This window comes from Amyelois transitella, chromosome 2 (assembly GCF_032362555.1).
Source record: "Amyelois transitella isolate CPQ chromosome 2, ilAmyTran1.1, whole genome shotgun sequence".
In the NCBI taxonomy this organism is placed as follows: Eukaryota; Metazoa; Arthropoda; class Insecta; order Lepidoptera; family Pyralidae; genus Amyelois; species Amyelois transitella.
In genome coordinates, this window is record NC_083505.1 from 8,108,211 (window position 1) to 8,124,916 (window position 16,706).

At 36.4% G+C, this 16,706-nt stretch overlaps 1 protein-coding gene across 1 annotated transcript in view; it reads left to right on the top strand.

The window, feature by feature from the left end:
* Nucleotides 1-16,706, top strand: part of LOC106133556 (neural-cadherin) — a 311,092-nt gene that overhangs the window by 278,797 nt on the left and 15,589 nt on the right. Inside the window, exons 14-15 of the mRNA XM_060944308.1 lie at nucleotides 11,778-11,893; nucleotides 15,094-15,258. Of these exons, the coding sequence (XP_060800291.1) occupies nucleotides 11,778-11,893; nucleotides 15,094-15,258 (281 nt within the window). The remainder of the gene's footprint in view (nucleotides 1-11,777; nucleotides 11,894-15,093; nucleotides 15,259-16,706) is intronic.

A 16,706-nucleotide genomic window follows, 5' to 3' on the forward strand; every position in this document is an offset into this window, starting at 1 on the left:
CTTTGAGCACGGCCGTCAGTGAAGTCTTAACGGACCGTACCAGTCTCTCCCACGCTCCTCCCATGTTCGGAGCACCAGGCGGTATGAATTTCCACCTGACGCCAATGTTGTCCGCGGCTGCCTCCACCTCTTCTTTCTTCAATGCTTCTACAGCTTCCTTCAGCTCTCTGTTGGCACCCACAAAATTAGTACCATTGTCACTATAGATTACTTTTGGCATACCTCTTCTCGCGGCGAATCTTCTCAGGGCCATGATCATGGAGTCGGTTGACAGCGATGTAGCCAACTCTACGTGCACTGCTCTGGTTGTGAGACAGGTGAACAGTGCGCCCCATCGTTTTTCATGTCTTCTCCCAATGGTAATGGTCATCGGTCCGAAGTAATCTACAGCTGTGCAAGTGAACGGGTGACTGTTGTGAGACAGTCTTTCTGGAGGCAGATCTCCCATCGGTATCGTCGTCGGCATGGACTTTCTTACTTTGCACCATTGACAGAGGTGCGCGATTGATCGTACTGCTGCTCTTATTCCCACGATCCAGTATCTTTGTCTCAGTTCGTTGATGACAGTAGCGTGGTTTCCGTGATGGAACACATTGTGGTAATGTTGGATAAGCAGTCGTGTTATCCAATCACGTTTGTCTAATACTATCGGGTTCTTCTCTTGTTGTGTTCCTTCGACGGCGTTAATTCTTCCTTTCAATCGAAGTATTCCGTCGATTTCGACTATATCTAAATTATGCAGCTTTTGACTTTTCGTTAAATGTTGACCTTTTCTCAACGTAGCTATTTCGGCTTTGAAACTTTCTTCTTGACTTCGTCGCATCAATAGTTCCTCTGCTTTCGCTAATTGATGCGTTTCCAACGGAATAAAGAGTTTTTGTTGCTCTTTTGAAATCTTTTTTAGAACAATTGGAGTCTTCTTCCTTTTCCTGTTCTTCCTCCATGGTTCATCTTTCTTAGTCGCATTGACTTTCTCTTTTTCTTGCTTATTATTTCTTAATATTTCGACGAATTGAACCACTCTTGCCGTGGACCTTAGGAGTCTATTCCAACTTGAAAATCTTTTCGGATCTGGCGTAGAAAACTCTTTCTGTCTCGTTGTTGCTACTTTTTCAATCTTCTTGTCCTCTTCGTGCGGTTCTCTCTTGATTTCTTTCGGCTTCGGCCAATGTTCCTCAGATTGTTTTAAGAATTCAGGCCCTTCAAACCATCTGTGTCTTTCGTTGAAGTTTTCGGGCACATCCCTGGTTGCATCGTCAGCCGGGTTTTGGTTTGTCGGTACCCATCTCCAATCTTGTGGTTTTGAAAGTTCTTCGATTTCGGCCAAGCGATGTGCCACGAACGTCTTAAATGTCCTCGGGTCTGATTTGATCCATGAAAGAACCGTCGTTGAGTCTGTCCAAAAAGTCTTTTTTACTACTGTCAGATCCATTTCTTTTTCTATTGCGCGCGCTAGTCTGCAACCTAACAATGCTGCTTGAAGTTCCAGTCTTGGAACGGACATTGGTTTTAGAGGAGTTACCCTGTTCTTTGCTGCGATCAACGAGGTTTTCGCATCTTCTTCTATCGTTTTCCAATATGCTGAGGCTGCATAGGACGTTTCGCTTGCATCCGTGAAGACGTGTAGCTCTCCCTCGGTGTGGTGAGGAGAGATGCATCGTGGTATTGTGAGCTCTTCTATTGTCTTCATATGTTGTAAGTATTTACGCCATTCGTCTTCCTCTGATGCCAAAATTTCGGTGTCCCATCCAACTCCGCTTCTCCAGATATTCTGCATTAGTTTCTTACCTTGAATAAGAACTGGAGCTATTAATCCCAAGGGATCAAATGTTGACATGATTGCGCTGACCACTTGTCTTTTCGTAGGGGTCTTTTCTCCTCGTAAAATTTCCCTTGGTACGTCTCTCATTGCTACTCGAAATGAAAAGCAGTCTTCTTGCACTTTCCATTTCATTCCGAGCGTTTTCTCTTCTTGCTGACCAAGTTCTAATTCCTTTTCCAAGCTATTGTCTCCGTTGATCCTTTTCAATACATTAGGACGGTTGGATGCCCATCCTCTTAAATGGAAACTTGCTTTCTTATGTATTTCGTCGACTGTCGTGGCGACTTCTACCGCATGTTCTTCTTCCCAAAAACTTTGTAGATAATCGTCCATGTAATGATTCTTTTCTATCGCTTTGATGGCCTCCTGGTGCCCTTGTCCGTTGTCTTTCGCGTTTTTGTTTTTCACAAATATTGCTGTACTGGGTGATGAGGCCGCTCCGAATATCACAGTTTTAAGACGATACTCCTTCATTGGTCCTGTCCTGTCGCCTCCTCTCCATAAGAATCGCAAACTATCTCTGTCGTCTTCTCTCATGAGGATTTGCAGGAACATCTCTTTAATGTCAGCTACGACTGCTATAGGACCTTGACGAAAGCGTATTAACACACCCCATAACGATTGTAGCAGATCCGGTCCAGATAAGAGCGCGTCGTTCAGACACTTCCCATTGGATCTTGCTGCTGCATCGAACACTATTCTTCTTTTCTTTTTCGTTGGGTGAGTGACGGCGAAGTGCGGTAAGTACCACAATCTCGTGGATGTACTATGTTTCGGAGCTTCTTCTGCGTAGTCTGAATCCAACAAATGTTGCATCTGTTTCTCATAGTCGGCTTTCAGTTCAGGATCTTTATCCAACTTTTTCTCCAAGTTTCTCATTCTGCTTTCCGCAGTTGATCGATTGTCTGGAAGAGTTTCGTCTTCCGCTTCCCAGATTAATCCCGCTTCGTATTTATCGACAGCAACTTTTCGCACGACTTCTTCCAATTTCTTTGTTGCTCTCTCTTCAATGTCAGACGATGGCTTCCTTTCAGTGACACCTAGTGCTTCTATTGCGAAGTGTTCTTTAATTATGGCATCCAAATTGTCGTCTTGACTTTTCAGATGCGCACATCTCATAAACTGTACTTGTTTCGCTATCCCACCATCGCAACCATGTAATACCCATCCCAGCTTCGTGAATGAAGCAACGGGTTCGTCCTTCTTGCGTTTCCTAGTGTGTCTCGATACGATCAGTTCCCAATTGTCCTGACCTATTAACATTTTCGGAGGCATGTCTTCGTAACATATTTTGTCGATAAGAGGCTTCAGGTGTGGACAGGCTTCCAATCTCGCCCTATCCACTGTTTGCGGTGACAACTGGATTTCTTTAATTGTTCTCACGTTATTTATGTTCATTTTCTTCCGTTGGTGGACGCCTTTAATCTTCAAATTGATTCTTTCAGAATCCGTGTTTCTTATCGTATTTCCACCAACTGTTTCTAGAGCAAGGATTTCTTTCGGTCCTGTTGCTCCTATTTCTTTTGCTGTAGCTTCGTCCAGCAATGTGACTGTCGAACCTTCATCCAGAAGTGCTAATACTTTCACAGATTTCGTTGGCCCGTATAGCAGTACGGGCATTATTTTCAATAGCGCTTGTGGTGTTTTCAAAGTGTTGACAGTTCCAGTAACACCAGCTTCTTCTTTCTTCTTTTCATATGTACTGTTTTCTTTCTTATATTCCTTATGAAGAAGCGCATGGTGTAATCTCTTACATTGTCGGCAGGGTCTAGACCTGCAATCATCTTTTCGATGTCGTCCTCTTAGGCAATTGAAGCAAACTTTTAACTTTTTTACCATTTCCCACCTTTCGTCGATACTTGCGTTTTTCAATTCTTTGCATTCCGAAAAATAGTGATCTCCTTTACATTGAATACATTGAATTCCCCTTCTCATGGGTTGTTCAACTGCTACGTGTGCTGACTGCCTCTTTAGTTGTATCACTTTCTTCTTTTCGTTTGATAGCAGCACAACACTTCTATCGGCTTCTTTGTTCAGGAAGTTGGCTAATATTTCGAGATCAGGTTCATCTTCGTCGTATTGTGCGATATAATCACACCATCTAAATTGAATAAACGCTGGTAATTTTTCCGTGATTTGTTTCACTATTTCCGGTGAGTGTAGGTACTTGCTTTTCTTTAACCCTTTGATACTTGTCACACTGTTGTTGACTTTACATGAGAATGCACTAAGTTCTTGTACATTTTCACTAACACGAGGAAGCGCCCTTAATTTGTCTAATTCGGCTGTGACTAATAAGTCCGCTCTACCGAATCTTCTCCTTAATGCTTCCATGACGTCATTGGGTTGAGAATCCGAATATAATATATTTTTCACTGCTTCTCTTGCTTGTCCCACGATGCTTTTTCTTAGTCGAGCCATATTCTGAACTGCCGAAAACATGGTAGATGTTTCGGTGTATACTGTTAGGAAAGCTAGCCATTCTGCACTATCTCCATTAAATGTTGGTAACTCAAACATGTACTTCGGTGGCAACGGTTTGTGTTTCGAAGTAGCTTTTTCGAATGCCGCTGCTATAGCTGAAGCGAGGTTGTTCATTGGTAGATCCTCATTTCTGTTGAATGGAACTTCCATACATGACGCGTTGTCTTGTGTGCCAGCCATCCAACTTCGTACACGATCCGCCCTGTCCTCTGGTTCCTCTAGGTCGGAATCAGATTCTTCCTCAAGAAGTTTCGCCTCTGCTTCCCTTTTCGCGGTTTCTGCTTTTATTTGTTCCAATTTGAGTTCCGCAATTTCTTTTTCCAATTGAAGTTTCCTTCTTGTTTTCACTGACTTGCTTGTTCCTGCTCTCTTGCTCCTAGATGGGGAGCGCGTTGTCTGCGTAGGCTCGCTATCTCTCGGTTCCATTGGAACTAATGTCATCGTGCTTCCCGGTAGTGCTTGTTCTCGCGTTCCAGTTTGCATGCTTGTGTTTGTGGAGTCCTCAGTTCCACTTGTAGTACCTCGACTTGTAGGAGTTCTATGTGTTGTGCCTGTTTCCTCACTTGTTGTAGTAGGTGGACGTAATGGTTCCATTTTGCCTTTCTGGCTTCTCGTTACTGGCATTTTGAAAGATATTGAAGATCCGGCTCGAAGGACCACGCCTTTGTTGCGGGTCGAGGTGACAGTATAACCTTGACTAGGTACCTGCCTCCCCTAGCCTCCCCTTCACTTATAGGGAGTCCCGAATTCCGCTCCAGTAGAAGTCCGCCCCCCCCCGCTGGTATATGACGTCAACGGCTGCGGACGCGGCAGTGAGGCCAACAAAGAATCCTCGGATGGTAGGTTGTGTAGAAATGGGGTCATCAACCTCTTCCAAAAGCCTATGTCTGATTTCACTTGATTGTTAATAAAACTACTATACGTGGGGTCATTGACCTTACTCACTGAGTGTCTATTCACTATATGATCACTAAATATTGAGTCTCTCTCTCTAACCAAAGTCTATGTCACTTAATAAAGTCTGAATTACTCACGGTTTAAGGGTTCAGTCACTGAAATCCAATAGCACTATCACTAATTGGAATACCTACTCACTATGTTCAAGTCTTATTGGAAACCACTAAACTAATTGAAGAATTAAAAAACGAAAACAATACACACAATTTGTCCGTCCACTAACCACGCACAACACCTTATACTAATTTCCTAACACTATTAAACTATTACACTAAGAGGTATTATTCCGACTTAATTTCTTGAAGACTTTTTCTTTCTTGAAGACTTTTTCTTCCTTGAGGACTTTTTCTTTCTTGAGGTCTTCTTTTTCTTGATTTTTCACTTTAAACTGGAACAATTGCACTACGATGCCCTCTGCCGCCGATTTTACTATTGTAAGTCGGAGTAATACCTTAACGCGAACCTCAAATTTCGTGACGATTTCTGGTGTTGTGCATAGCTTCGCTTAGGTGATATTTATTTACTTTTCTCAATTTCACATGATAAAAACATAACAATTTCCATTTTCCAAATAAAGTAACAAAAATTCTCATCATATAAAATAATTTACAAATATGACAATTTCTTTTCCAAAGAGATTTTAACAAAGGTTTGTCTTCAACCTATGCTTTCATCAAAATTTCTTGTCAACTTTTAAATATTTCTCGAATATACAATATAAGATTCTAATAAATTCTAAGTTATACAAAAATACACATATCATACTTTCTTATTACAATACTCTCGTTTCTATAAACAATATACTTTTCGAGAAATTTACTTACATTTGTTGACATCAAAAAACATAATCCAATTATTGACCTTGTGGCCTTGACTTTTATAAAAATAGCGTTATCACTTATCTATGACGGTCTGCGTTATCGTTTATCAATAAGGTTTCATAAATAATAATAACAATATCTAAAATATGCCTCTAAAGTGCTCATTCGCTTTCTAGTGTACTATCTAATGCAATTGACCGTCGTGGTGGGGGTATTGTTTGATCTCGCTTCTTTTGTTCTATACAATACAATACTTAATGAGTGTGCTACAATATGACAATGTTTATTGAGTGTGCGCTATGTTAAATTTAATGTGTCGCTAACAAAAGGGATGCTCTTCTTTATAGGCCAATTAATCTGAGAATACGGTACGCGTTCATTACCGGCGTGTAACGTCGATTAGGTACCTACACCATAAAACGTACAGTTAAACCCATGATTATCTTCTCAAAAAGGATTATAGAGGGATTACCTATGTATTGCACAAATTACTGTTTTCAATTCATTGGGCTAGGGAATGGCCGCCCACATTTTGTCTAAGGGCGAACGCAGCAAGCTTCTCAAAACTTCGTTTATAATAATTTTATCGAGATATAATTCTTGAAAGTTGTGAATTTAAAAATGAACAGAAGTTTATTTTTATCGCAATCAAAATTAGGACGTAATCAAGTGGTTTAAACATTCCAATGAGCAAGATAATAAGGGCAGAACTTCCATCAGTTATACACAAATTATGTTTTCATTTTCGAATAATATTACAAAAAAAGTCCAAAGAACTTTACGATAACGTTTGAGAATTCATCAGTTTTGAAAATTGTAACAACTTTTATTTAGATAATTTTTATTTGCCTTTTCGCCACTTCTCATAACCAGACATCGACAATTGAATATTTACGGAAGACATTTTTCACGGTAAAGACAAACAACGCTCATTTGTTCCGATGCTGCGCTCGGTGTGGGTAATGTGTATTATTTGTTTCTAGTTCGGAAAAATAAGGTCATTTAAAAATACTGTACTTATGTACTTAAATTACCGTTTTTGTTTTATTTTATTTTACCATTGTATTTATTATGTATCGACCATGTAGACGGGATAGTGTTATCGTATTACTCAAGTTTCTATGGTAGGAAATTCATGTAGTTGATCCCAAGCTAATATTATAATAAACGTAATGTGATAAAATTATTATCTTTATTTCAAACTCTGATAGTGCGGTCATTTTAAATGTGGGACGAGATAGAAAATTATTTAATACTGACTTATTGAATGATTAATCAGATGTTTACGCAGAGCCAAAACCGCTGAATATATAATTTATAGAAATTTCCATGGTAACGAGAAATCTTGTTTTGCACCTACGTATTGAATACAATTTTAGAAATAGAAATAGTCACCGTCAATATTTAATAATGAATGTTGCTACGAGTAATATAATGTACTATATACTGTGAAACAATATTTGTAAATTTTTAATTTCAAACCAATAAGGTAAGTCATTGTAATTGATCATAAAATGTTCTATATACCGCTATGATAAAGCCTTAGGGGAGGATTGATCCCTACGCAAACTGTTTGATTTCGACAACTCAAATACAATATGCCGTACCAAACCGTTGATTTCATAATGGTTTTGCATAGTTAAGTGTGCAGTAGCCACGAGAATTTCTTATTTAGTTATTGGTTTTAACCAACAATAGAGTCATTGGGTGAACTATTTACATGATCTTTTGATTTAATATTATATTTTTTTATAAAATTAAACAAAAATAACTATCTGTTTATCTGAATATGAATTGGTAAATAAAAAATAAAAAGTTTATATTATATTAATTTTAATAATTTATTCATGGTTTTTTCGGTGCCTTAAATTAAATTTAATTATTTTTAACGGCACATACTGTACTAAGTAACAGAATAAACAGAATGGTAGAAATCGCGGCGCGCATTCATCGCACACTCATAAAGCACAAAGAAACGTACACACACTTATTTATATTAACATTATTTCGCTCATTATGGCTTGTGTTGCGTTCTGATATGACTTTCTCATTATGTTGGTACGAATTAAGCGTAAGAAAGACGGGATTAGTAGCAACCCTACGCTGTTTTATCTCTACACTCTATTTCACGCTGTTTGCTTTGGTTAGTTGATATTAAATAAATTTCTCTTTTATTGTGCGGTTGCCAAAATATCGTCTGTGCACATGAGGGTCCGTTAGGTGACCAATACGTAGGCTCATGAGTTTTATTAAGAAGAAACTTTTAAACTTTTATAGGAAATTCCACGAAAACAATCCTTTTTCCATGCTCAAAGACACTTTTTATCCTTCTCAGTACAGATTAACGACGTGAAGCGGTAAAAAAACAACGAACATACAAACTCACTTTCCCAATAATAGTAGGGAAGGGATTATAATGCGCTTGAGCAGGGTATGTATGTATGAACAGGGTGAAAAGTTTTAATTGACGGCCTCTGTGGCGCAGCGGTAGTGCACCAGGGGTCCCGGGTTCGAATCCCGGCCAGGGCATGATGAGAAACGAACTTTCTCCGATTGGCCTGGGTCTTGGATGTTTATCTATATAAGTATTTATTATAAAATATAGTATCGTTGAGTTAGTATCTCGTAACACAAGTCTCGAACTTACTTCGAGGCTAACTCAATCAGTGTAATTTGTCCCGTATATATTTATTTATTTATTTATTATTTATTTTGTTGGTATGCAATCGGTTAATGCTATTGTAAATGGGTAAGGCCGCCGAAATTGTCAATTTTTTTGTGTGACTTTTGGTCGCTTTTTGTCGAACTACCATTATGAAGATATACTCCATAAATTGTAAAGTATACCTTAAATATATGTTTACCATCGAAGAATAATATGATAGCCCCTACTGTTACTGTAATACCGGTGCAAAAATTCCAGATATAACTTGTTTGACGACAGTTTAAAATTAAAAAAGCGTTTTACTTTTGTGTTACATTTTTTTTTGTGTGTCGAATTTATACCCATTGTTTTGATTAAAACTACCAAATAGCAAAACAAAGTATTAATATGGCATCACTGTTACCGACATATAAATGTAAAAAAGGCAGACAATGTTGTTTTGTCACAGGAGGCATTTTGAAAGTCCGTTACATAATTTGCTCTGATTGAATAAAAAATTTAAAATTGTGATTTTGAAGGTAAGTAACAGAGATTTGTTTATTTTTGTACCGAATTTCTATGCAAAGTGTTTTAAAGTGTGCGTGGAATCGCTCATAAGCGTCTAATTGTAATAAATAACCAAGTTATAACCAAAAAATATTTTAAATATTTTACTTTTGTGTTGCTTTTGTATGACATATGTGTTACGCTTGTATTACTTCTGTGTTATTGTAACACAAATTTACGTGTTGCGTAACACAATAGATTTGTAAAGCCGCATTCACATTCTGTGAATTGAAAGTCGTTTAGTTTAAATGGTGCTACCTACCATCTCCCGTCGAAATAATAATTATTGATGTTTGATTCCTCTTCGTCGTGCTTCTTCCAGCCAGATAAATAGGCAAACAGAAAAAATATAAGTCATTGTTTTGGTTGTAGGTATTGCGTTATTTGAGAGCCTTACTATCATTGAGAGAGTTAGTATCTCGTAACAAAAGTCTCGAACTTACTTCGAGGCTAACTCAATCTGTGTAATTTGTCGCGTATATATTTATTTATTTACTTTTTCATTACCTACTTCATTTTTACTACAGTTACTTACTTATAATCGTTAAGGTTATTTTAGTCACCAATCTGAAACGAACTTTACCCAAAATGTTCGTTGCTTTTGGGTTACATTTGTGTTATGGTAACTCAAAATGTCTTGTGTTACTTTTGTGATACAATTGACAATTTTCGCGGCCTGACCCAAATATAACTCACGTAAATTTATTTAAGTAAAACAATGTATTTACACAACTTCGAATATTGTTAATTTACCCAAAGCGATACATTATCATCACGCCGCTGTTTAATTTTGTTGGTATTTGTATGTATTCCTTCTTTACAAACAAACTCTTTATAATCAAATTAACTTAAGTCAACAAAACATTTATTTTCACTTTATTTCGTAACGTTGTGACGTATTTTTCATAATTTAATTCATCTTCGCATCCAGAATCAATAAGTGGAAGATTCATTTCATAAATTGACAACATGACTGTGTTCAACTACATGTATTTAACCTAAATCGCATCCCAAATGAATCTTTCTGTAATTTGTAACCTTAGAAATAAACAGTGACTAGCTGTGACACAGATCCAGGAAAAAAAGTAATTTTCCGTGAAGGATTACTCCCAGGAGCAACCCATATAACCGCAGAGGTCCGCCCAATGACTGACATTACTTCTATATAAAACGTTGCCTTTACTTAGTAATGACGTAATACGCATGGGTCCCCGAACAAACTTAAGTACAAAAACACGCTCCCATGCTCGGCTCAGGCTCAAAATGAAAGCAATCTTCTGACAATCATCGCCGGCCGGTCCGTAACTTGCGGCTCTTATCTACAAACCCCGCCCGCTATTACTAATAGAAATCCAATTACTATTTAAGGGACATAAACTAAGAATATACTTGTACCCGGAAACCATATAATTATTTAATTATTATTTTATAAAAGATGTGAAGTAAATGCAAAAGTTTCCGTTCTGGCGCACGCCGATTACTTTAATTAGAATTATATATATATAATTTTCCATAAAATAATATAAATGTAAATTATAATGAAGCCATGTTTAAAGCTGTTTAAATTTATAATACACTTTTCTTTTATTACTTTTGAATAGAGAGTATGTTTGGCATCTTTTCGGCCTTATGGAAATCAAAGGAGGTTTCAGGATACATGCAACTCGCACAAGTACAACAACAGTGTTGAGAAGTGTGACCCATTTTTTTTTACAAAAGCCGCACTAATGTACTTATCTTTTAGTTTCCGTAAAACCGCAGAAATATTATATCACTGTGACACCCACGTACTTTACCAAAGCGGTTGTGGCTGAAAAGTGAGGGTGTGATATTTCATGCTGTCGCTGTGAAACGAGGCGCGAAGTTTTTCACTTTATTGAAAACTTTTACGCACCTATATTCTCTTTTATTGAGTTGTTCACGCAACGTCACACATGTCTTTTTTACTGGCTATTCGACGGTTGCTATAAATATAACCACCTTTATATATGTATTTTAAAAATAAGGCAAATAGTAAAACTGAGATTGAATTTTTTTTCGCTTTTTTGTATCAGTTTGTTATTCTTTACCAACATATTCCCAACTACACTGAAACCACAAATCCCGACAAATATAAAAAAATGCGAAAATAAGTTTGTTTGTTAATTTTTTACCTCTTCAAACGTTATACCTATACCGAACCAATCTTAAATTTTCTTGTAACTTAATATAATTAAGAGTCTGGAAATGGACATAGGGGGTACCCTATGTCCATCTCCAGATGGAAACTATAGTATCCGTGGGATTGGCGAAAAACCTGCATTATTATAATAAAATATAAACGATAATTTATTGGAAATAGAACATGCATAAAACGACCAAAACCGAGATCGAATATAGGTAATTAGAGATACGAGTAATTTTCAGGGAGTGTGCAAATTTCATTCTATTTTCAAATGCGTTACGATAATAATCAAATATAATCATACTATTTTGTTCACAGCATCGCGTATTCGATACGAGATCACGAGCGGGAACATAGGTGGCGCCTTCGCCGTCAAGAACATGACGGGCGCGATCTACGTGGCGGGTGCACTCGACTACGAAACTAGGAAACGGGTATGTTTTCTTCTCTATTTGCTGACTAATATTATCTTTACATTCTGTTATGTAACTTTCTATAAACAAAAGTTGACTTTTAGTTACTTATGAAATTTGAATATTTCAGATATTCATTATTTATTTGAATTGTGAAATATTCGTAATTTTGCACAGAAATAGTGGGTAAAAAACCAATAAGGTCAGGGTTTTTTTTACCTTTTTACTAACCTCTGACTTTTCATAAACATCGTGTCTTTAGTGGAGATTACTTAATTTATAAATGTATTAAATGACATTCAATAATATAAATAAGAGCAATCCAAGTTGGACGGATTGGAATGGATGTAAAATAAATCGAAATCCGAGAGTATTCGACTGAAATCTGAAGTAGGTAGCGAAGTTTTGTTGTATTTTTTCATATGGCATTACTGTAATGTGAGTTTGAAAGCGCTAATGGAACTTGGAAGGGATAAGTTTCTGATATTTACTACATTATAGTGCGAACCTGTGCTACTAACACTCATTTCGAAGATTGATGTATTTTTTTTGGAAATATGTTCAAGGATAGAAATAATAATTTGTATATTTAAATGTCACCAACAACATTTAAATCCAATCCAATAAAACATTTTGTTAAACAAAGCGAGCGAGCTTGTTATACATGCCAATTAACATCATGCACAAACTCACCTAGTAATAATATTTTATTACAATTAAGGTTTTATTTGACTACCTAGCATTATATTCTTTGTAATTTTTATTTTTAAATATATTGATGAGAAAAATACAAACGTTTTCTGATCGATCGAATTGCAATGTATTTAAGAATACCACCAGAATAGTATTCAGAACAAATCGGTAAAGAAACAAAAATTTTCACTTTTCCATATTTTTTTATATTCACAAAATAATAATTGTGTGCCTTTATAATAATCTTATTTCAGGTCCATATTTTAAAAAGCGCAATAAATATTCGCAAATTTTTTACTTAACAAAATGAAACTGAGCCTTTTTTTGTGAAATTTCGATATTAAGCAGGCACTCTAGAAATTGCTCCCGTTTTCATCGTTATCTGCGGTAACAAGCACTGACTGTGAGTTATGAAACAAAAAGCCAACTTGAGCGTGAGTGGCAGTCATCGATAATTACGTCGCGTCGGCTAAATTCAAACTAAACAACTCGCCCCGACAGCCTGACGACCCGATGAACGCAATTTAACGTCTACTTACTATAAACTATTAAAATCATAGAAAGATAAATATTACCTGTCCTAATAGGTACTTTGAAACTTTCGCGTTGCATGATTATATATGTATGGTTGAAACGTCGCGAAAAAAGCGAGAAATATTAATTCTAGTTAGCATATATTACATAAGTAGCCTGTCTTTTTTATTACATCATATTTGTACGTTTATATTTTACCACAACAACCTGTAGGGAATACAAAAACTAACATTTAATTTTTCCGCACGTTTGTGTTAAGTGTTTATTTACATTCTTTATTTACGATTTTATATAACATTTTCAAAGACCGCTTGCGTAACAGCAACTGTAACTATAAATTTGATTGAATTGACAGTATTTGTTTTCAAAACATAGACCACCCCACTTTACTTTATATAAGGTCTTTTCTAATAATGTTTTAGGACGATAAAATTACAACTCGATGTAGCTATTCTCTGCACGTTAGTTGTGCTAATTAGGGGTGAGCCGGGTTAAAGGAGGATTAATCACCTTTGCAAAATAATTTCCCTTTAAAATGTACGGCGTTAAAACAGTATTATTTCTTCGCCTCTTTCCGAGTTTCAATTAAAAACATTGTGTCGGTGCGGAGCCACTGTTCAGGCGATAGCTCTTTGTTACCGCCTTGGAAAACTTCAAACTTTCTGCGAGATAAATAATTTAATCTTTAATACCCGTTTAAGCGAACAGTCGTGGCTGATATCACAGATAATACTGCTGTATATTCTATATTGGTTGAACTTATCACCGTGTGGTTTTGATGGGTTCGAGTTCCACATAACTGTTTCTCTCCCCGTATCTGGGCAGACAGACACAGATCTTGCCACATGTTAGAAAAATATTACACTACTGTAAACTGTACTTTCCTTGTCGCATATTTCCGAAACTGAAAATCTAATACGAGTACCTTTAGAATAGGAAAAGCAAATCCACTAGTTGGCCACTACCGGCCGTAAGCTGTGTATTGTCATGATACTTTTTGGCGTTCATAAAGGAGGGGATTTTATACAGCAACTATTATACCAAGCTTATGAATGCAGCTTTTACCAGAAGCCAGATTTCACAATCTGAATAGGCTACTAATTTCTTACTGGCCTAAATAATAGCACTCAAATTATTTATTAACAAAAAAACCTTTTTAATAATAGCTGTCCAACTAAACTTAAAACGTTTAGAACATTTTGTAATTAGAAATGTTCGCAATTTACTGAATTAACAAAGACGCGTAAATCATTAATTAAGCTACATTAGTTTCTTAACTATAGAAGTGGCTACATACATGTGCGTGTGACGACTTTGAAACTGACATTTCTCGCCCCACTGAGGAAATTACTGAGCGACACTGACAGATGACGCCAATATCTCGCTCGCATCTCCGGCTCTATTTTGTAAAGCAACTCAGGAAGTTAGCAATCATTTATACACTTATATGTATCTACCTTGAGACCCATAAAAAAGTTTTCCGACAGGTAAATTGGATTTCCAAAAAAGGAATTAAAAACAAAAAGAAATATTAAAGAATTATACTTTCCTACCTCCAATCAAATTCTTGAATACTTTCTCTTTTGGTAAAGTTTTTGTTTGTAACTTTAGTTGTCCAATTTCAACCATCAAGAAAAAAATCTCCGTTATTTTTGCTTTCAAGCATTAGGTCTACAAACCGTAGATTTGCCACACTTCGAAGCACTCATTTCGTCCTGTTATCCTTTATATTAATATAAAGTTAATTACGACCGACTCTTTTCACTAAACTTTTTCTTTTAAATTACTCTCTGATATAGTTAGGAAAGTAAAATTAGTTTTTTTACCTTGTAAGAATATAATTTTCATTACTGATTTTTTCATACTAACGCCATTTTGATGATATGAAAAATAATAAGATGTTATTTCATTAAACTAAATTACCGAAAGACAAAATATAATTATTTTCTTCTAAGTTAGAAAATTCACAATTTAAAATTTTGTACGTTGAACAGTACGAGTTGAAGTTAGCCGCGTCCGATAACCTGAAGGAGAACTACACCACCGTCGTAATTCACGTGAAGGATGTGAACGACAACCCGCCAGTGTTCGAGAGACCCACGTACCGCACGCAGATCACAGAAGAAGACGACAGGAATCTGCCCAAACGCGTCTTACAGGTCCGACTCCGCCCAGTCACGATTCGATTTCGATATTTCTTTTAGGTCTCGTCTCATTTGCATGGCATGAGTATTCGTTTGTAACACAGTTTTGTTTCGTTGTAGTATTGTTTGGTTGCTAGTGTTCGTCTTGTTGTTTTGTTGTGTCGTTGGCTTTCAACTTATTTATTGCGCCCTACGGTTCCAGAATGAGGTCGGCGACAATACTTTGTTATTTTTTTTTTTTATTTATTGCTTTTTTGTAGGTCAAGCTAACTACAGTCACGGTGTCGTGAAGCTAATACGTTTGAAATGAAATAATATTAAAAACAACTCCAATATTTAAGCTTAATGTTTTCGATTGGAAATTATATAAGTGTTACTAAATAAGAATATACACTTGCTTGAATGTCAACGTCAGCATAGAAATGTATTATACAATAAGTAGTAATTTACAATTTAAAGCACGACATCTTTACAACGATGACACAATATCTTATTAAGCGCACAAAATATATTTAAATGTTTAATATTAAATGTATGAACACGAAGCATCCGAATGCCGACATTGTTACGTTGAACCAAAAGCGTGATTCCACTCAGATAATTTTCGCCGATTTCATAGCAACGCGTTTTAACGGATGTTACTGGTGCGCCGTATAAATCACTTGATACGGAATGATATATTTTATTGGTTGCAACTCTTTTTATTACATTTTGTTAAAACACCATTCTCTGCTACGTTAATAAAATCGTCAGCAAACACGGTCCCGAAAATCGCGGAATTAATCGCAATAAAGACCTTAATTCCTGTAGCGAAAACTTTTCGGGTTTCAAGCGATAATTGAAAAGTACAAATCTGACTCATCTGCCAAAGTTCTCGTCGTTATCGCTGTAAAAATCGAATCAATTCAGTCGAGCTTTAGCCTGTGTTAAAAAAACACTTCGATCTAGATGGTGGGGAGTAAATAAATATTAAAATCACCAGGACGTTGTTTAAAGAGCATTATCATAGCGGGCGCGATATTACGCGACCCACTGAACTTCGGCCGGTTCTACTCAAACCACTTCAGGGGCCTTTCGGTTGGCAGTTTTATTAATTTTTTTTCAAATATTCCATATTTAATTAACTTGAATAATTAAATTTTACCGATATTTTGTTAGGCTTTATTTATCCCATACGAAGTTTACTTTCCTGAACATAACTGGCTGTAAACAAACTGGCAAATCATTTTATTATTACATTAATATCGGAAATGACGAATCAAATTATCTATATAAAAATGAAAATGTCACTAATATTCTTTTCTTTATAAAAATAATGTTGTAGCCACTAGATAGTAAATAATGACAATGGTCCAATATACGTCAGGTTTCCCTGTAAAGATTGCGGAGATAAGACAGTATTCGCTTCGTGTAAAAACCCAACTTGCCCAATTCAGGATCTTGGTCACAGGCGTACCCAAGGT